The sequence below is a fragment of the Acartia tonsa genome, chromosome 4 (assembly GCF_053477335.1).
Source record: "Acartia tonsa isolate MP-2025a chromosome 4, ASM5347733v1, whole genome shotgun sequence".
NCBI classification, from domain to species: domain Eukaryota; kingdom Metazoa; phylum Arthropoda; class Copepoda; order Calanoida; family Acartiidae; genus Acartia; species Acartia tonsa.
The window spans coordinates 51,885,554-51,907,814 of NC_137263.1; the positions used below are offsets into that span (position 1 = coordinate 51,885,554).

Sequence of the window (22,261 nt, forward strand, 5' to 3'; positions counted from 1 at the left end):
GTCTGAAATACTTTAATAATAGTAGTTTGTAAATTTTAATTCACTGGTATATAATTTATAACCGGTTATTTGTAAGGAAAGGTATGACACTTGAAAAGAAATTCTTTTATGTGATTAACCAAAACAGGTTATTAGAAACACAATGTAAACTTTAAAGTTTCTAGACATATTTAATATCAGGAAAAGATACTTATTAAGTTGATAGTAATAGTTATTTATCGCATTGTATTATAAACAGGTTTCCACGGATATAGACATATTTTAAGATTAAAACCAGTTATGTTAGCGCCGAAATGCCTAAGCCACGGGCTAACAAAACTGGTTTTAACATAATGATTTTTATTTTAATATTCGTAGAAAACTGGATTTAATACGATACGATACGTGATTTTTAATATGGCTTACAACCGGTTCTAATCCAGCGGATAATAATCGGTTTCGAAGTCATACTGGAAATTAGTTTTCCTTCAAGTGACATATCTCTGACTGGTAATAATACTAACATAAGCTTTTGTTACAAAAGAATAAACTTATTACTATAAAGAAAAAAAAAGAATCAAATTGAATTTGAAGCTTCTTTTACTAAGCGCATTTAAATTATACTACATATATTAATGCAGTTTTTTGGTATATTATATAATAAAGTAAATATTAAGACTTGTTTTTTCGAGATAATTTTTTGTTGTGACTATAACTAGGTAGGTATAAATTTAAGTTTCTGTAAATCTTTAATATTTAAAAAGACATTACTCAAATATTAAAAGTGGAGAGTTTGGGCGCTTTAAGGAATTTCGTGATTATTTGGACTAAGGTTTATAGTTAGAGTGAAGACTATCTATAATACAAAGTAGAACGATGTCTGTCCGTCTGTCTGTCCGTCTGTCCGTCTGTCCGTCTGAAGCTTAAGATCTCAGTAACCACTGAACCGATTGGGCTCTACTCTTCAGGGAATATACCTACTGGTCCTGTGATGGTTTTAAGCTATTTTCTTGGGGGGTGGGACACCCCCAACCCCCCCAAAAAATGAAAAATACCCCCCCCCAAAAAAAAAAAAATTTTTTTTTTACTTTTTCTTTTTAAATTTAAAATACGAAAAATTAGGTTGATCAAACCTCTTGGGGCAAAGCCCCTAGAGGCTAGGGGCGAAGCCGCTAGTTCGCTATACATTTGAATAAGATGGATAAGCAATTTCTACACTACACCTTCAGTTTATAATTTCAAATTGAAAGCCAATCCATGAAGTCGTGCTTCATGGTAGAGACTAAGTTTGGCATAGCATAAAATATCCATAAACTTTAGTCAAATAATCACAAAAATCATGGCCACTTCCATCTCAAATCTAACAATCTTTGGTTGGTCTAAATAGGAGCATATTAGCCATAATAACTCTGCCCACGAGGTGTCCATACTCTGTCACCTCCCGTATCTCCTGTTCTTTCTCGTCCTCAGTGTCAAAATTATCTTCATCTATAGATCTGCTGGAAAACTCCTCGTATTCACCCCAAGTCATCATCTAAATAATAAACAAATACAAGCTTTCCTAAAAAGCGCAGCTCAATTAGTCTAAAACTTATGCGAATTTTTTATATATTCAATGACCATCCAAATTTTTTTCTTCTTCTGTGAATAAAAAACCTCTTTAAGGAAGCTGAAAACAAATTTAAGGCAAATTAAAATTCATGGGGTCTTGAAAATAAACTGCGACGTGTCAGTTTGCCATAAAAGCCCCCCCCCCCTACAAAAACTCTTTTCTTCCAGGGATCTGAAGGGATAAGACAATGGCCGATAAATTAATGAACATTCCAAATGATGACACACAAAATTACCCCTACCGTAGATTATAATTAGTGGTTGGAACGTTTTGAGAATCAACAAAATTATAAAAGTCCCCAATTTTGTTAAGCCAAAAAAAAAAAGAATATGTTACTAAAAGACTTTGGGGACTATTGTAATAAACAGCCCAGTGTCCCCTCCCTCCCTGCGTCCTTTCAAATATTGGATTACCTTACGCTGATGAAGAACCATAACATCTTTAATACATTTAAAAGCATTTTCATCCTTTGTTTCTTTGTTTGGACACAGTCGAGAATAGGCTGAAGTGTCCAGGAGGGGTAGGCATTGATCTATGGGGTGCCAGGTAAAGGATTCTGGACAACATAAAAAGGATGGACTAAATTCTCCCTTGTACCTAAAAAACGTTTAAAATAAATAATCCACAATCCAAAAATCCGCACAAAAAACACAAGAATCTGCAATCCGCCTTTTTTGGCGGATTTTTGTAAGAAGACGAATCCGACCCAAAGATTGGGCGGATTGACAGCCCTAATAAATACAACACTGGATATTGATATTTAGAAAATCGGACTAATCGAAGAATCGTTGAGCCATGAAGAGCTTAAGTGGTTCACTTTTTTTCAGAAGTAACACCCGGCACCCCTCCCAGGGAAAATAGGACAATAAACGATAAATTGTTGCACATCCCCAATAATGAAAAAAAAATTTCCCCATTTATAGAAATAAATCATCGGTGTAAAAGTTTGTACACTGATGGTTATCATTTCTTTTTTACAGTCTATTATCCCTTTCTTCTTTGGTCATTATTGCAGATCCTCAATAACTCATTAATAACAAAAAAAAACAATTAGCATTAAGGTTTATAATGCCAAGAATGATAAATTGATCACTGTTTATTCAAGGGATGTACAATGTATATTCTGCACAAGATTTATCTTTTCCCCAGCTGCAAAATATTTAATTTATCTTCACCCCTAGTTTTTTATCCCAATGAAGGAAAAAATGGAAAATGTTTTCAAATCTCTTTATTTTCTCATTTTTTCCCCTCCCTCTTTAATAGGATAGGATATCCCATGCAGAAAATACACCCCTGCTTTATTCAAGAAACTTTTAGACAATGGACAAAATATTACCTCATTTTAGGACAGGAATGGATGTAGAAGCCCAGATAATAATATTTCATATCACAGTAACGTTTTTGTAAATGTCTGACAAATGCAATCTCGCTCAAAGATGTGTAAGTGCCCAGAGAGAGAAAGGAGAAATCTGAAAAAGAGAAGACAATATAATTCTTAGGATTATGCACTTTTTCATTCAAAAGCAAACTGAAGAGGGAAAGCAAGCGACCAAAGGGGACTGTGCACTCACGAGAGCAAGTGATTTTAAGCACCTTCCAACAGTGAACCTAAATATTTTTTTTTTGGTAAATATGTAAGGTTTATGTTCAATACATCAATAATACCTTATTAAGTTTCACCATAGTTTTACAAAAAAAACTTGAAGTATTACCTAATAATTTTTTTTGATGCAATATCATCAAATGTTTTGTTGAGTTTCAAAGACAAAAAAAATAACATGGAGTAACCCTCCCGAGTACAACCAGTTTGACCCATTGTTTTCAGAGTTCTTTAGTTTTAAAAAAGTTATTTCTCACATCATATTATAGACAGCTTTCAGCGGATATTAAAATAAAAAATTTTAAGATTAAAAACAGTTTTGTTAGCCCGGGCTTATCAATAACTCCTACAGCTATTATTTTACCTGGGTCATAGTAAAGGTAAACAGAGGAGACACAGTAAGGTAGGATATCAATAACTCCAACAGCTATTATTTTACCTGGGTCATAGTAAAGGTAAACAGAGGAGACACAGTAGGGTAGGATATCAATAACTCCAACAGCTATTATTTTACCTGGGTCATAGTAAAGGTAAACAGAGGAGACACAGTAAGGTAGGATATCAATAACTCCCACAGCTATTATTTTACCTGGGTCATAGTAAAGGTAAACAGAGGAGACACAGTAAGGTAGGATATCAATAACTCCAACAGCTATTATTTTACCTGGGTCATAGTAAAGGTAAACAGAGGAGACACAGTAAGGTAGGATATCAATAACTCCAACAGCTATTATTTTACCTGGGTCATAGTAAAGGTAAACAGAGGAGACACAGTAAGGTAGGATATCAATAACTCCAACAGCTATTATTTTACCTGGGTCATAGTAAAGGTAAACAGAGGAGACATAGTAAGGTAGGATATCAATAACTCCCACAGCTATTATTTTACCTGGGTCATAGTAAAGGTAAACAGAGGAGACACAGTAGGGTAGGATATCAATAACTCCCACAGCTATTATTTTACCATTTAGTATATACTGTCTATGGTAAGCTCCATATACACCTTCCTGAAATGTGTAAAAGTAGTTTATAATCATTACATTAAGCAAGGAAGAAAATATCTACAGTGGGATGCTCTCAAGGTGAGGAACGCATAACACCTAAACTGTATAATATTGTATTAAGAAAAATCATAGAAAGCTGAAAATTCAGATAATTAAGTGTCCATTCAACCAGGTATTAGGAGGATCAATTGAAAGATGTTCCAAATTCTTAATTATAGCGACTAAACTCTGCATTTAATCTGTATTTTTGTCCATTTATTAACACTAAAAGCTCTATGAAGTAAAAAAATGACACTTACATTGATTATTAATAACTAGCAGCTTCGCCCCTAAATGCATCTAACGGAACGTAGAATGTTTCTTTTAATTTACAGATGGGGTTAGTTATGTCTTTTAGCGATTTCTCTTGGGTGGGTGGTGGTATCCACACCCCAAAAAGTGATAAACCTTCCCAGGATTTATAGGAGAAGATACCATGTAAAGAAAAACCATACCGGTGCAGCGGTTAGCGAGATCCTTCAGTACAGAAATCCAGTTATTAATTATGAGGATATAAATATTTGTGAAAGTACTAACCTGGGTGAGGGGATTATTACAGAGAAATCTTTTATAGTTTCTAGCATCACATTTGTCAATAGTATCTCCATGAACAGATACTTGGTATTTCTGATACACAGATAAACTCTCTTCAAAACTTTCCTTAACAAAATATCTTTCAACTTTTGAAATTCAATGATAATTTTTTTTATTAATTTCATAGAAATGAGTAGAAAATATCTCCAAACTCCAGCACAAAATTCTATAATATGATCAAACAAAAGTTCAATGAAAATTTTAGCGTAGAATATCATTTGAACCTAGGCCAATTTTCGTTAAGGACACTTCAAAAAAATTTAAGTTTAGTTAGTTATTATTTTTAGCATAGTATTATAAACAGCTTTCCGCGGATATACAAAAGTACAATTATAAGATTAAAACCGATTTTTATATTCGTAGAAAACTGGATACAATACGATGTTATACATAATTTTTCAGTATGGCTGAGAGCTCATTCTAATCCAACGGACATTAATGGGTTTTTAAGCAATACTGGAAAAAATATACTTTACTGAAGAATTTCTACCTGAAAAGCCTCGTGCTTGGGATTTGCCAAAACAATTCTAATTTCAAACTGATGAGTGCTATCTTTCTTATAGGTCAACCATTCTTCCAAACTTTTAGCTTGAGGTCCACGATTAGTTTGCAATTCACCTGACAATCCTTTAGCCAATTGTTTCTGTCTCCAGCGTTCACGACGCATTAACTTTGCTTTAATCTGGCCTCCTACCTTAGCGGTTACAGGAGTTTTAGGTTTTTCAAAAGCTGTATCTTTAGTCTTGGTAACTTTAGATGTATTACTGATATTTTGGTTAGTTTCTTTGACAAGTGTATTATTTTGATTTAATGTAAGAAGATCATTATTGGAAATTGAATTTAACGACTCAAGATTTTCTGTAAATTCCATCTTGCCAGATGATTCTGATGGCATTTCAAAATTTTCTGCGTCAACTGAAACTTTGATATTTCCAGCATTATTGCACTTGTTTCCAGTCTCAATAAAGTTTTTGAATCTCCGTAATACTTTCTTTTGAGATTTAGATATTCTGAAGTCAAGCGCGTGACACTTGATTGGATAGGCGGGACAACAACATTTAGAGTTGTTGGGTTTATAGCAGTAAAGTCCACAGCGTCTCCATCCGCGATCTATTAAGTCCTAAATATGAAAAGATAGATCAACTTACAGATAATCATTTAAAGAAGATGGCGCAGCAGCTCAATTATTTTGGTTTGTATGTATTTTCGTCCAACACTCAACTTAATGAACCAACCAATCAAATTTCAATACAAGTCCCCAATGCTCTTAAGCCAACGAATAAGAAAACATTAATATAAAACTTTTGGGACAAGTGTAATAAACAGCCCATTGTGCCTCTCGCTCATGGCTAGAATATCACCTCCCTCCCCTCACATCTACCAAGAAAAAAAAAACTCAAGAATTACTACCTATACACCAATCCAGGGGTGTATATTTTCAAGAAAAAAACTAAGGGGGGGGGGGGAAGTAAAAAATTTTGTGGCCGGGAAAAAAAATAAATCTTGTGCAGAATATACAGTGATACACCCCTGCACCAATCCTTAAATTCCTAAATGTATGTAAATACCTGATAATCTCTAGCTGTAAGCACATGTCCCCACATACCATTTGTAAACCGTGTCGTCTCCTAGATTTGTTGTGTTTATTTTACACATTTGTTTATTTAATTTCGCTATTCACAAAAAAATACTGTAAGCCGAACATAAAGCAGTAAAATGCCTGTCTCTATTTAGTCTCTATGTGATGTAGCGAGGGATTTTGCTAAACCGAAATAGTTTTTCTTTACTGTGAAGCTCCGCAAAAATCCAGGGAAGGTTAAAAACTTTTTTTTTTTGAAATTTTCTTTCATAATTAAAAGTTTGGGTAAAACACAAGTGTCCCTGTGTCTCTAAGGGGATAGCCAGTAGTATTGAATATAAAAAACCAGGGGTGTATATTCTGTACAAGATTAATTTTTCTTCCCCGGCTGCAAATTTTTATTTTTTTCCTCCTAGTTTTTTCCAGCAAGGAAGGGGATAAAATGGAAAAATATTTTAAAACTTTTTTTTTATTCATATCATTACCCGTCCCACAAATTCTTTTTGTTTTTATTTACCATTGAGTGGAGAAAAATGGAAAAAAATGCTTTCAGTTCTCTTAATTTTTACATTTTTTCCCTTCAACCACATATTTTTTTTTTACCCACCCCCCCCCCCCCTCAGCCGGGTCAATTTCGAAAATATACACCCCTGTAAAGAACTCAAGCAACCCGCTAAAAATGGAAAACTACAAGAGTATAAAATAAGCATTTCCCTGTTTACAATATCCACATTTCATTCCAGTCGTCACCTCAGGATCTGAAGCATAATACTCCACTATGGAGCGTGACATCTTGTCTTAAAATTCTGTAAAAATATCAGGTTCATATATGAGTAGGTATAAAAGCTATGATTCACCGTTCATCGTTACATAATAGTTGAAAATGTTGCATGATACATGAAAAAGAATAAAATTAAATAGTTATCAATAATGCCTTCTGAATGAAACTGGGATAGTTGTGTTGACAATGATTAAAATTAGGGTTGGGCCAGATATCCATTTTAAATATATGGCCGGATACCGGATATTGAAACTATCCGGATAACGGGTATCTGGCTGATTTTTAATGCCGGCTATCCGGTAATCGAACCTAGTCCAGATATCCGGCCGGAACCGGATATCCGGCATTATAAATCAGTGGGATATCCGGTATCCGACCAAAAAAAGTACCCGTCCCAACCCTATCAATAATGCCATCTGAATGAAACTGGGATAGTTGTATTGACAATGATTAGAATATAAACAAGGTACAAATATGTCAAATCTTATGCGCAAAAAAATATAAAGCATTTAAATAGTTTAATATTTTTCTTATTTAAAACAGTTGTTTGGTATCTTGTAAAAAATACATTTTTAAATATAATTCTACTGGATGGTGACGCCTGCAGCTTGGATATACTGGTTCAGGACCTGCTGGGCAGAGGGCTCCAGCTGGCCAACAAGTCCGGAAACTTTACCAGGATGACGGGTGGATAATCCAGACAGGTTGGTAGCTAAGTAGTTACGCACATCAGCAATCTAAAGAAATAAACAACATTAATCATCTTGTTTTATTAGGTACCTACTAGCACGTAAAATGGTTTTTTTTCATCAGCTGTTTACCAAAAAAAACTTTCTCTGCAGCTAGATGGAGTTATTTACCTATATTTTTTCTAGATTTCTCTTGGGAGGGTGGTGGTACCCTCCCTAAAAATTGCTAGAAACTGTCACACGACCTAAGAGAAGCTAAACTGTAAAGGAGAACCATATAGGTTCCGCGGTTAGCGAGACCTTATGGTACAGACAGACACTGATCCTGTTACTTTTGTATTAGGATTTATTATTTCCCCTGAATTTAAAATTAATAAACAAACACAACAGTCAGTTTTTTAAAACAAAAATACCAAGCAAAATATTATCTTATGCCTCAAAAAAATTTCTTACCCCGGCAACAGGATCATAATCAGGCTTGCCAGCAAAGATCAGCTGAGAGTATGCGGTCTGGTAGCCAGGGGTGTCCTCAATCTCAATAAAGTGCTCGTCATCTGGAATACTCTCGTCCTGTGGCAGCTCAAACAGCGCAATGAGCGCCAGCAACAGAGGCTTGAACTTGTCAGCATACCTGCCGCTGATGAGATCATCCGTGTTGCACAGAAGGTTGGTCAGTCCAACGGCGGCTATCTTTTTGTCCGTTGTCTCCGAGATCTTCTGCACAGCTCCGTCCTTGACGATGAGCGAGTCACACACCATTCCAAAGATACCATTCTGGATCTGGTCACAGGTAGCTATCAGATTGGAGCCTCCGTGTTTGATGGTGTAGACAAAGAAGAAAACTAGCAAGTTTTTCACATATTTTGTGGTTTTTGACGAGCTTAGCCTTTGGAACAGAATGACAAACACTTGCTTGATATAACTGGCCAAGGCATCTGGGGGAAGATATTCCACCATGGACTGCAGCAGGTAGAATCCTTCGTGATCATTGCTCTTACTGGCAATCAACTTTTGAAAGACGCCAAGAAGGCCGGTAATCTTGTTCTGTGCGACCACCTGTGCGGCGCCGCGAGAAATAAATGCCTGAAGCAGACGTACCAGGGGATGAATGTTGGCCGGCCTTTCCCAGAGCAGGGGCACCAGAAGGAAGGAGAATAATGCCATGTAGGGCTCAGGTACATTGCCTTCTGTGTGCAACTCCAACATCAAGGACATTATCTGGAACACGTAGGGAACGAATTCCTGCACATCGGTCTTAAGAATCTCCTCAAAGACTGGAAACAAAACTTGTTCAAAGTTAGCAACAGCACCGGGATTAGTTTTGCACACAATGCGAATCGACAGACTCAGAGATTCGAACAGATAATGGTTGTAGTGGGGGCGGGTGGGATTCTTGGCTGCCTGGGACAACTTGTTGGTAAGGGGAGGCAGCAAGTGCGCCAGGTATGGAATAACAGCATCCTGTAGACCGGAAAATGATCTCATCACAGCTTTCATCACATATTCGTTTTCAATGGAACCAGGGAAGTCAAAGGCGCCAAACAGGTTTTTCAGCAGGTCCTCGGTGATTGGTGTTAGATCTTGTTGTTTCAGCAGGGCTGATCCAGCGGGATCTTTCATGATTAAGATCTTTTCGACGCAGGCAGCAGCGTACGAGTGCACCACAACTGAGGGAAGCTTCAGGTAGGGCACAACCAGGGGAAAGATTGCCTTAATCATGTCAGGCGGCAGCTGAGATCTAAAGGTCAACACATATTTGACACAATCTGATTTCAACACGGGGAACTCGGTGGCATTGCCGGAATTTTGTAACTCTGGAATGATGTGAGTGTTACAAAAGTCTCCAAGGTTGACAAGTTGGTTGGTTTGAGTAATACCATGTTTCGCTGTCTTAGCCCTGGTAGCCAGGCTGGTCACAAGGTACAGTGCAGCATCCTTTGATTTCCAATTCTGTTTTGGGTTCACGGAGTACTGCTGCAGCATGGTCTGCACATACGAGCCAAATATTTGGGTGATTTTTTCTTCAAAGTGACGACTCAATCCTTTAACAAGATCGCAGGCTGCTCGTCGTCTTGTATCCACATCAGACCCTTCCAGATCACGTCTGATATACTCATCAGGATTATCCTCGAATTGTTCGACATCACACTCTCTCATCTCCATATTTGGAACAATAATCTAAATAAAATAATTTTTAATGTGAGAAGCTTTATATAGTTCCTATAAGAAATGACGCCATTCTAGCCTACCATTGGCCAATTAAAATGTATACTGGCTTGGTAATTTAGTCTGTGTATTGGCCTACCATTGGCCATTTGTATTGTATGACGTAATTTTTTTAAATCGTTCTATAAACAGCTTCTTACAATTAGTGTAAATTATCAGATCAATGTTATAAAAAAAAACAAGACTGTAAACTATCTTAAATGAGTAGGTAGATAACAAATATTTTTATGAACACACAACATATTTCCCACATTTGATGTAAGTATAAAAATATTTAAGAGTATATTTCTCAACTCACACTCACCCCTGCAAAACAGATTGTATGAATAATACGGTTCAAATATGATTGACAGTTTTTCAGTCAGCGAGTCAGTGAGGGAAATTTACTAAAATGATATGTAACTACATATAAAGCCACTACGCGGATCCTTACAACATAAATCTATTTCATCCTGAGAAAGGGAAAGGTAGGTTGCGGGTAAAATCCGTAAAGGTTGAGTGTTTCAAGTTAAAAACAGTAGTAGAACGATAAAACTTTATGTTAACTTTTTAAAAACATTTGTAGTCTAAAGTTCTTTTCAATAAGAAGTACACATATTTAGTGAATATTATCGTTTTACTACTATTTTTAAGCCTTAAAACACGCACTTTTACGGATTTTACCCGCAACCTTCCTTTCCCTTTTTTTTTATTTTTACCTTTTCGCAGATGCTCCCGAGTACGTTTTCATCCTCAAACAAGTTCTTGTAGTGAGGACGGTCAGCAACTGAGGCCAGAAACTGGATTGCATTGGACACCAGCAGGTCATACTTCGTCTCAGGACCAGTAGACAACAAAAGATTCCATACCTATCAAATACCAAATATAAATTCTGACGATAAAAAAACATTGGTTTACAAACATAAAACCTAACTTTACTCTCATCAGAGCGATGCTAATACTTCACCTATTTTGTCCAGCTGTCCGTAAATCAATCTATATTTCGTTAAATTGGTTTAGATCAGCAGCATTTGAAATATTTGTGGGTATTAATCAGAAAAAAGAACAGAGTTAACAATTTAATGTGTCATTTATAATGGACTGGTCCTATTGCACCTACTCTTTAACTTTCCGTCTGAACCCAAGGTTGTATAGATGATTTACCTCAAAATGGCTAGCCAACACTGAAGCCTGGGCTACACAAAAAAAACATGCCTATAACTATGTTAAAAACTTACCGCAGTAACAAATTGTTGCATGTACGGTTGAAACTCCTCCTCGTATTTATGCGCATAAAGTCCAATATTGTCACAAATCTGGCTGCGAAGCTCTTCGAGTACTCCCGGCTCGTCATCATCCGTCTGCATCAGCTTGTTGTCCAACGTCAGCAGTTCCAGAAATCTTGGCATCCAGATTTTCATGTTGTCCTCAAAGAACTCTGGCAAGTCTTGATAGTTGAGACAGTAGAATATTTTGGTTATCAACACTAAAGAACCAAATATAACCTTAAGGGCATCCTTGTTAGCCGCATGTTGGCCCACCAGGTTGATGGTCTCCACGAACAAATCTGTGAAAGGTTTGGCAAAGTTGTCGAGCACAAACTTAATTTCCTCCCACAGCTTTTGAGATTTAAACTCTATGGAATATTTCTCAAATATGGAATGTGCTGTTTGCAGGACGCCATTGATGATGTGGAAGTCGCCTGTCTGGAACTTGGTCACCATACTCTGGACAAGATCTTGCCATTGTGCTGGGAAATCATTATTTCCTAAAAAGATAAACTAAATAATGAACTGTTAAATCGAACAAAATATAATTGATAAAAAAAGGTTGCTTATATCTTACCAATGATGGCAATGGCTTGGCTAAGCTGTTTTTGGACAGGTAAAGGTGAGGTGAGCATGAGATCAAAGATGAATGCTTTCACTTGGTTTCTGTCTGAAGGATGAATTTTGTCCTGTCCCTCCTCTGGGACTTTCCAGTTACGTTTAACGTAGTTCTTAAACGTAATAGCTCCAGAAATCTTAACGATAAAATGAAAAGCATGAAAACAGAAATAGTATATAAATATAAACATATAATAAAAAGAGTTGTGGGTGATAAGTACTAAACTTTAAGTTATGAAGTTGGTTTAATCAGTGAACAGAAACTCGGGGATCTAAAGGAATAAGACAATAGAAAATAAATTGATGTAGATCCCTAGTGATAATACACAAAATTACCCCTTTTGTAGATTACAATTGGTGGTTGAAGCGTTTGGACACGTAGCTTAATGAACCAACCAATTAAAAATTCAATAAATGTCCCCCAAGTTGATAAGCTATCGAATAATAAAATGTTAATATAAAACTTTGGGGACTAGTGTAAGTAACAGCCCAATGTCCCCCCCCCCCCCACCCCTCCCTACCAGAAACTAACCTTGATGTTTAGCTCAACTTCTTGCTTATTGACCAGGGTCAGAAGCAAAATCGGGTAATTCTGATTTGTCTCAACAGATCTCAGAAATTCCTCCGCAGGTTTCCTGAAGAAAAAAATTAATTTTGGTTCAATAATGATTCATTAATGCAAACAATTAAATCTAAGAATTACAACCTGCATCTACGTTCTAAATGCCTATTATACTTAGTTACAAAAGAAGAAACTTAGCATTTATGTTAATTAGTACCAGAGTCTTAAGATCATTTCGGTTTAAGCTAAAGATCAAGATAATAAATGGTCTATATGAGCCATGCTTTCACGAAATGTATTATTTCTCTTGTTGTGGTTTTATGCTAATGTTTGCCCTTAGCAAAGCCCATCGAGACTTTGGGAGCAAACGACATTTTAAATAAAGTATCACCTCTTGATAATATTATTAAGATTAAAGAATAGTTGTTAGAGTAAACTTACCTGATCTCGTTTTGAGGAGCCATAGTTTGGCCAAGATAAACCGCCAGTTGGCTCAAGTTGTTATCATTGATCTCCATAGTGATGTCTAAGAAAAAAAAACATTGTGTATATATACTAGGGATGGCAATCCGTCTAATTTTTGGACCGGATTCGGATTCTTAAAAGAATCCGTCAAAATTAAAACGGATTCTTCGCGGATTCCGGATTCTAGCAATATTTTGAAAGGCATTTATAAAAATAAATTAAGGGATTAAATTAAACCGGGTACTGGGAAGAATCTAAAGCAGCGTTTTTTCATAATTTTTTATCTCGACACTTGGTGGTGTAGGTGGGGAGAGATGGGGGTGTGGTGATCTTAGCCTTCAAAGAGGAGAGTTGAAAGAAAAAAACTCAAGACGCTAATTTTAGCGTAACAATTTAGAATCCGAATCCGCTATAATAAACGGATTCCGGATTCGGATTCCAAAAGTGGCCAAAAATAGTGCGGATTCCGGAATCGGATTGCAGGGCGACCACCGCCTTTTTGATATTAATATTGAAAATAACGTACTGCAAAAAAATTACAATGAACACAATAACGTACATTTTTTAAAAAAATAACGTCCAATAACGTACCATAAAACACATATCCTATAATATAAAGTAATAAGCTTTTTGTTGTCTGTAGCGAAGGATCTCGCTAACCGCTGAACCGATGTGGTTCTTTTTTACAGTGAAGACTCCTATAGGCTCTGAGATGGTTTTAGGCTATTTACTTTTTTTTTTAAAAAAATAAGTATGGGTATGGTTTTAGGCTATTTTTCTGCCCTTTAGAATATAGAGCCCCTAGATGCTAGGGACGCAGCCGCTAGTACATCTATAATACAAAGTAGTACAATGTCTGTCTGTCCGTCTGAAGCTTAAGATCTCAGTAACCACTGAACCGATTGGGCTTACTCTTCAGGGAATATACCTACTGGTCCTGGGATGGTTTTAAGCTATTTTCTTGGGGGGTGGGACACCCCCAACCCCTCCCCCAAAAAATGAAAAAAAAACCCTAAAAAATATTTCTTTTTAAAACTGAAATCATAAAAGGAAGGTTCGACTACCCCGCCCCCCCCAAAAAAATATAAAAAAAATTTCCTCCCCCCCAATTTTTATTTTACTTTTTTTTTACCCCCTGAAATCTGTTTATGGTGTTAACTACCCCCCCATAATTACCTCCCCTAAAAAAATATACCCCATTTTAATCATGTAATTAGTACCAACAAATAATGAGGTTTATATTCATTTATTTAAGTACGATTAAATATTCCAGCATCTTCGCCCCTAGCCTCTAGGGGCATCGCCAAAAGAGGTATTGTAAAGTTTTTTTTTTTAAAGGGAGTTTCCCAACCTCACTTACTTGGGTAAGGGGGGGAAGTTTCGGTAAGGGGCTATTCTCGGTAATTTCGACCTACCTTCATTAAATGACCTTTTTCTCCATGTTCCTTTCAAATGACAGAAAAAAACATAAAAGCAAATTTGTTCCTTATTAAATTGCCTACAAAAAAGTATAAATGAATTTTTTGTGAGATGAATATTAAGGGTACTTATTGGGTCTCAAAGTCGGACGAAAAATTTTTTTTTTCCAAAAATTTTTTAGTAGGTGTGTAAAGATCGACCTACACAAAAATTGGTAAGACCTAGAGCTGATCTGAAAAACTTTTTGAACTAGAAATTGCCCGCTTTTTCCAAATCCGTTGAGAGCTTTAAAATCGGGTTAATATTTTTTTCAAAAATGACCAAAGTTGGCGCCGGGGGAAAAATCGGTAATTTCAAAAGAAATTAAAATTCAACTTTTAAGGTCATGTTTTCATGTTTTCTTTTGTCAAATCTATTATTCCATATGGACTTTTTAAGAATTAGGCCTAAAAATGAGTAGAACAGATAAAAAACAAAAAAAAATTAATTTTATTTTTTGAATCAAAATTTTGCGAGGAAAAAATCAAAATTTCTGGTCCTGTGAAAAAAAAATATTTTTGACATAGGAGGAATAGTCCGATCTTTATGAATTTTTTTGTGGTTAATCCCAATCACCTATACTAATTATGATTTATTACGCTTGTTTGGTCGTTTGGCCTTTTTTCATCGATTTTTTTAAGGTTAAAATGTAGTCAAGATTTTTTGCAAAGATGACACTTTTGCTTCAAATTCAATTTTTGAGGTCAATTTTTAATCAATTTTCATGTTTTTTGGGCTAAATCTATAGTTCAATGTGAGCTTTTTTAGGATCAGGCCTAAAAAGTAATAAAATACGTTTTTTTCTTATATTAATTTTAAGTTTTTTTAAAAAAAATTTTCGGAAAAAAAAATCGAAAATTCGCGTCTTTCAAAAAAATTCATTTTTAACATAGAAGGAATAGTCCGATCATTATGAAACTTTTTGTGGATAATCCCTATAACCTATACTAATTATGATTATTTATGTTCGACTGGCCGTTTGGCCGTTTTTCATCGATTTTTTTTAGGTTGAAAAAAATTACCGATATTTCCCCCGGTGGTGGGGAAATATCGGTAACTTTTTTGCGGTCAATTTCGGCCAACTTCTAAAAGTCCTAGGATAATGTCCTTTTAGGACCTGATAGTCCTTTCTGTAAGCTTTCTACTGGTCTTGGTTTCATTTGAAAATATTAATATTTACCCCATTTTTTTCCAAAAAAAACGAAATTTCCCCCCCCTTACCCTTGTTATATTTTACAAAAAGAAAAAGGAATTTTTTTCTGGAGGGGGGATTCTTTGCCTAAAACCACAACAGGACCAGTAGGTATATTACCTGAAGAGTAGAACCAAATTGGTTCAGCGGTTATCGAGATCTTAAGCTTAAGAAAAACGGATAGATAGACAGACATCGTTCTACTTTGTATTATAAAAAGTAATATCTCATTCCTATAGATCCTATAGAGTCGAAGAGAATTTTTTTGTAGTTTTTATGAAATACAAATACATTTATGATTACTAATACTAATCATACATTACAGAAAAAGGTACAATAAAGTACGCTAAAATGTTTATATTGTACACAAAAATCAATAACGAACAAAAACGTACCAAAAAACCTAAAAGTGGTGTTCAATATGAACATATTGAACATAACGTACATAGTGGTCACCCTGGGATTGCCAACCCTAATATATACAATCCAACAAATACACTAATTCCTATTAAACAAAAGGGGTAGTTACAAGAAATGAATTTGAGCTATAAGGTAATCCAAGAATTTTTTCTATTAATACGTACATGGCTAACACAACTTTTCAAAATACCATGACTTTAGAATCACCTACCTATTGTTATAATAATACAAGCAATTTTTAAATGTAATCTTCCTGGGTTTTTTTTATCAAAGCCAAATAATACAGACCCAAATCGCATAAAAATCTGTTTTGTTAATAAAAAGACTTTTAATTAAACTAAATTATGAGTAAAACTAATTGTTGTTAATAGGCGTATTAAACCGGCCCCAGCCACCACCACCTCTAATATATTTTTGTGCTTGATAAAAACTACATTTTATGTGTAATAATGTAGGAATCCTTTTAAGTTTACTAACTTAAAACAGAATAAACCCCCCAAAAGACACTAAGTTTTTATAAACTCCACACCAACACCAAAAAAAAAATGTACATAATTCAAAACGGCTTTATAATTCTAGATCTAGTACCTAATATAAAAAAAAAAAAAAAATATAAAAAAAACTAGTAATAAATTAAAACTGGCTAATATAAGTATTCTAACAAGATGAACTTTTACAAATTTTAAAACAAAAAACATAATAAATAATCACTAATTTTGACAAAAACTAAACTTCGGCCCGGCTCGGCAGCCAATTTAGAAAGATTGCTTCATCAAGGTTTGGTAAACTGGCCACTACCATAATACTACGCGGCAATTCTTCGCATTAGAGGGGTTCAAAATCCTCATTATTCAATTATTTTAAAAGTAATAGAAAAAAAAAGATCGTATCATCGTATGTATTATATTTTTGTCCTTTTTCTCATATTTTTCTGTAAAGCCTTTTTTAAATTATATACACAATAGGCCTGATCGTTTTATATATATAATATATTTCATTTTTCAGATTTAATAGAAAACTCGTTTTTCCATCTAAAAAGCAAACTTGTAAGAAAGTAAAATGCGAGAATCTGAATATGGTTTATTATATATAGTATTTTTTAAATCTAGAACCAACGGAAGTTTTATATTTCAACTTGTTAAAATTTTGTATTTGATATTCTGCGCATTAGAGGGGTTCAAAAACCTTGTTATTTAAAATTAATGAAAATGTTTTGCAATCAATGAGTTATATATAAGTTAATTGCATTTTTATAATTTTTACATTAGTTTTATCTGACAATGATGTTTGATTTTTTTGATCTTGTCATATTTTGTTTTTGAAATTTATTTTAACACTAATTTCAGGCATTTTTTCCGTATCGCCGTATTCTCTTAAAGAGGTTGCGTGATTTTTGCAATTTATATACCCTTCATTTTTAATTGAATTCTATTCTTACAATTTTTATAAACCCTTAGCGATAGGGGAGGGGTTGAACGCCCCCCCCCCCCCTCTTCGGTTTATTCGATCTCATTTTCTGTGTGTGAAAGATAAAGGGCTATAAGTATAACTGAGTGACTTTTTTTTGGACTTAAACAAAGCATTTTACTTTACCAAAATACTAAAATATCCTCTAGTAGTTTAAACCCTTAAATATAAAATATAGATGTTCAAGTCAATTTCAGGTTCCAGGTATGATCCTCTAGGTCTACAGAAATCTTTAAGTCTCCTGTGACCGCAATTTTTTACTTAGAGACTTAAAATTTTAAACTTAAGCTTTTCTTACATATGTCTACACAACAGCCTTTTGAAATTGCTAAGTAAATAAGGACCTAAAAGCAAAAGTTGTTAAATAAAAGGGCGAAGGAAACGAAAATTTACTTTGACTCACTTATAGTCGGAAACAGACGGAACAAAACAGACATCGTTCTACTTTGTATTATAGATACCAGACCTATATATAAAGTCCAAAAACAAACCATTAATGGAAAAAATAAATAATAACTACTTTTGTATTTAATATATTTCTATGAATCATTTAACATGACACAATTTCAATAGAAATATTAATATAATAATAAGAATGAATTACAAACAAGCTCTAAACTAAAAGATAATAAATATAATATGTAAAACACGCCAAAAAGTTATAACAAAATCTTTTATTTGATTTTAAATATTGTATAAATCAGATTTTTATTCCTATTATTATAAACTTTTGGCAATGTTTAAAATTTGTGCAAAATTTTTTCTCAAACTAAAACTAAAGGCAACCCAGCATATAAAATGGGTAGAATACAATAACAATAAGTTATTTTGGTGTGTTTGGTTATTCAAAAATATCTATTTCTCTTCATATTTTAATGTATTTTACTGTAAAGAGATATTTCGTATTATATAAGGACTCTGAAAAAAAATTACAAAACTTTAATAGTTATTAAACGCATTGTATTATAGACATATTTCCACGGATATTAAATTGAAAAATTATAATGTTAAGACCAGTTTTGTTAGACCAAAGGGACCGCTGGCCCGGGAAAACAAAACTAGTATTAGTTCTATGATTTTTATTTAAATATTTGTGCAGAATTGTGTGTAATACGATAAGATACATGCCTTTACAGTATGGCTCAGAACCGGATCTATTCCAGCGGATATTAATCGGTTTCGAAGCTATACTGGAAAAATATTGTTGTCTTGCGGTTTGTGTAACTGGAGTTTTGATATGATCACAAACAGAATATTTTAAAAAAATTTTAGGGTAACTGAAATTTAATAAGGTTAAGTTAATTTTGGCTTTAAACCAGCGTTTCGGAGCCGTTTGATTTTGGTGCGGCTCTGGCTCCGCGGAGCAGTATCTGGAAATACGGTTACGAATCCGGATCCAGCTCAGGCTCCGGATCCGACCTAAAATCATTTTCCTCATAAAAAAAACATTTTTTATTTTTGACTTTTGATGGTTTTAAAAGTTCAATTTTTTATAAAAATGGACTTGAAAAACTTAAAAAGGGCATTTGCACATGACAAAACAGAGTTACCAAATTATAATTTGTAAAAATATATCTTTATTTATCTAGTCCGGAGCCGGAGCAGTTTTTAACGAAAAATACGGCTCCGGCTCCAGCAAAATATGGCGGCTTCACGGCTCCCGGCTCCGAAACACTGCTTTAAACCGATTAATATCCGCTGGATTAGAACTTGTTCTTAGACATATTTAAAAATCATGTATAGCATCGTATTGCAGATAATTTTCCATGATTATAATACAAATCATTAAATTAAAACTTCCAGCCTCTCAGGACTAAAAAAACTTGTTTTAATCTTATAAGGAGGATGTGCTTAAGGACCATTTGGGCAGGGGGGGGGGGGTTTACTCGAGAACCCTTAAAGCTAGAGGGAGCTAATTTTGGATTTAAGCTTCTATGGGGCCAAAGTTACTTTTAAAATTATCGTCGACCCCCCACCCCCCCCCCCAAAATTTTTTTTGGGGGGGGGGTAAAAATTTTTTTTATTGCATTTCTCGCCGAATTAGGCAATTTGGAATCATTTGAGACCATGTTATTTTTTTCAAAAATTTTTCGCCTTGCAAGCAACCCTGCGGGGGGACTTTTTTTCAAATTCTCGTTTATGAAGGTATATCTTAAATACAGTATGCTACTCTCTTAGTTTTAGAGATAATTGGATGAAATCTTTTTGATTGTGTCACTAATTACTTCAAGTTTTGGTATCTTAAAAAAAAAAAACGGCGGCGGGACCGCCGCTCCCGCCGTCCGCCACCAAAAAATTTTTTTATTGCATTTCTTGCCGAATTGGGCAATTTGGAATCATTTGAGACCATGTTATTTTTTTCAAAACGGAAAACGGCGGCGGACGGCGGGAGCGGCGGTCCCGCCGCCGTTTTTTTTTTAAAGATACCAAAACTTGGGGTAATAAGTGACACAATCAAAAAGATTTCATCCAATTATCTCTAAAGCTAAGGGAATAGCATACTGTATATATATAGATATACCTTTATAAACGAGAATTTGAAAAAAATAAATAAAAAGTCCCCCCGCAGGGTTGGTTGTAAGGGGAAAATTTTTTGAAAAAAATAACATGAACTCAAATGATTCCAAATTGCCTAATTCGGCGAGAAATATAATAAAAAAAAATTTTTGGTGGCGGCGGAAAAGGCGGCGGGAGCGGCGGTCCCGCCGCCGTTTTTTTTAAAGATACCAATAGTTGGGGTAATTAGTGACCCAGCCCAAAAGATTTCATCCAATTATCTCTAAAACTAAAGAGAATTTGAAAAAAATAACCAAGTCCCCCCCGCAGGGTTGCTTGTTAGGGGAAATATTTTTGAAAAAATAACATGGTCTCAAATGATTCCAAATTGCCTAATTCTGCGAGAAATGCAATAAAAAATTTCTTTTTTGGTGGCGGCGGAAAACGGCGGCGGACGGCGGGAGCGGCGGTCCCGCCGCCGTTTTTTTTTAAAGATACCACAACTTGGGGTAATTAGTGACACAATCAAAAAGATTTCATCCAATTATCTTTAAAACTAAGAGAGTAGCATACTGTATTTAAGATATACCTTCATAAACGAGAATTTGAAAAAATGATAAAGTCCCCCCGCAGGGTTGCTTGTAAGGCGAAAAATTTTTGAAAAAAATAACATGGTCTCAAATGATTCCAAATTGCCTAATTCGGCGAGAAATGCAATAAAAAAAATTTTTACCCCCCCCAAAAAAAAAAAATTTTTTGGGGGGGTGGGGGGTCGACGATAATTTTAAAAGTAACTTTGGCCCCATAGAAGCTTAAATCCAAAATTAGCTCCCTCTAGCTCTAAGGGTTCTCGAGTAAACCCCCCCCCCCTGCCCAAATGGTCCTTAAGCACATCCTCCTTTTTAATTTTAATTTCCGTGGAAAGCTATTTATGTTACGATTTGATAAATAACTACTATATCATTTGGGGGGGGGGGGGGGGAGGGAGAGTTTTGACACATTTGCGTAAACAAGGTGTATAGGCTTTACCTTTGGGCTGAAAGGATAGGTTATTAAAGATAAATTCATCATATAAAAATGATAGTATCTTTAATAACCTATCCTCTCAGTCCAAAGATAAAGCCTATACACCAGGTTTAAGCAAATGTGTCAAAATTCCCCCCCCCCCCCCCCTTGTAGATATTTGAAGGATTTTACCTCGCAAAATTTCATATATTTTATAGAATCCATAATAAGTTTAATGTTTTAGTAAACAATTTATATAAAATAATTATTGCACAATATCAATAATATTGCATTAAAAAAATATGATGAAAAATTTTTAGTTTTTAAACATTTTTTTAAAATATGACTGAAAATTTTGAGTTTTTAAATATTTAACATAGCTAATAAAACTTTGGAGAGGATATATGGTACACAAAGAAAAACTGTTTTGCTTTAAACTTTGGCAACAATCTATATTAATCATTATTGAAATGAAATCTATTGTTTTTTAAATGATGGAAAAGTTACAGGCAAAATGGTTTTTCTCCATGCGATATTCCTCAAATTAATCAGAAAATAAACAATAAAAAATAACAAAACAAAATATTTTGATGAGACTAATAAAATATTACGGGACTAGCTTATTACCAGGGCTCGGCAGCCGCGCATTAGCTGCGTGTAAGCCTCAAGGAAATTAAAGTTTTACAATTTTAAAAATCAGCTAAAAGACTAAACTTGATTCAATTATGAAAATCCCCATTTTAAATTTTTTTTCAAAACATTCAAACGAATTTATTTTTGAGGCTTAGCCGCGGCGGACGCACGAATGCCGAGCCCAGCTTATTACAGTCTGACCGACCATATTGAAATACATTTAAAAATTAAGTAATTTTAGAAGCACAGCTTCCTAATTAATGTGTAATGGCTAGGTATATACGTTCTTTTACTTAAATGCTGACAATTTTCTTAAATATGTGCCCTTTTAAAGAGTTAGGTAAACATTCATTTTAATCATGTAAATTAAAAAAAAATTGCTGTGCTTCAAAAAGATATAGGTAGTAATCATGTTTAAATCAAAATTTAAGATAACTATTAGCTAAAAATATCATGAGCACTGCATTTAATTTAATTCAAGAGTGGTTACTGAATTCTCATTTATTCTTTAGCATAAAAATAACTATATGATACTAAATTAAGTTATTTGGATAAAAACCCGTTGCTATTAATACAAACCCACAATCACATAAAT

The 22,261-nt window shown here is 34.5% G+C and overlaps 2 protein-coding genes and 1 long non-coding RNA gene across 14 annotated transcripts; all 3 read right to left on the minus strand.

The window, feature by feature from the left end:
* Nucleotides 1-39: 39 nt before the first annotated feature.
* Nucleotides 40-7,257, minus strand: LOC145317686 (arginyl-tRNA--protein transferase 1-like). Of its 8 annotated transcripts, XM_080158857.1 has the most exons (10): nt 7,121-7,257; nt 6,397-6,455; nt 5,319-5,948; nt 4,772-4,894; nt 4,156-4,198; nt 3,556-3,705; nt 2,928-3,060; nt 2,005-2,188; nt 1,312-1,513; nt 40-779 (listed from the first exon to the last, which is right to left on the minus strand). In XM_080158857.1, the coding sequence occupies exons 1-9, from the start codon at nt 7,197-7,199 to the stop codon at nt 1,340-1,342; spliced, it is 1,575 nt and encodes a 524-aa protein (XP_080014983.1). In that variant the 5' UTR covers nt 7,200-7,257; the 3' UTR covers nt 40-779; nt 1,312-1,339. The 8 variants fall into 8 exon arrangements, with proteins under 8 accessions (XP_080014983.1, XP_080014987.1, XP_080014986.1 ...); XM_080158861.1 differs by having other exon boundaries at nt 40-1,513; nt 3,556-3,630; XM_080158860.1 differs by having other exon boundaries at nt 40-1,513; nt 3,631-3,705.
* Cse1 (chromosome segregation 1) lies at nt 7,212-13,130 on the minus strand. 5 transcript variants are annotated; one of them, XM_080158855.1, is made up of 8 exons: nt 12,972-13,130; nt 12,501-12,603; nt 11,928-12,105; nt 11,321-11,850; nt 10,802-10,951; nt 8,331-10,055; nt 7,602-7,925; nt 7,212-7,354 (listed from the first exon to the last, which is right to left on the minus strand). In XM_080158855.1, exons 1-7 carry the CDS (start codon nt 13,046-13,048, stop codon nt 7,773-7,775), a joined length of 2,916 nt encoding a protein of 971 aa, XP_080014981.1. In that variant the 5' UTR covers nt 13,049-13,130; the 3' UTR covers nt 7,212-7,354; nt 7,602-7,772. The 5 variants fall into 5 exon arrangements, with proteins under 5 accessions (XP_080014981.1, XP_080014980.1, XP_080014978.1 ...); XM_080158854.1 differs by having other exon boundaries at nt 7,588-7,925; XM_080158852.1 differs by having other exon boundaries at nt 7,212-7,440; nt 7,588-7,925.
* Nucleotides 13,131-18,301: 5,171 nt separating this feature from the next.
* Nucleotides 18,302-22,108, minus strand: LOC145317699 (uncharacterized). Its single transcript, XR_013879069.1, has 4 exons — nt 21,837-22,108; nt 21,541-21,652; nt 21,226-21,455; nt 18,302-18,450 (listed from the first exon to the last, which is right to left on the minus strand). It is a non-coding gene; the product is annotated as an uncharacterized LOC145317699 (long non-coding RNA).
* Between the last annotated feature and the right edge of the window lie 153 nt (nt 22,109-22,261).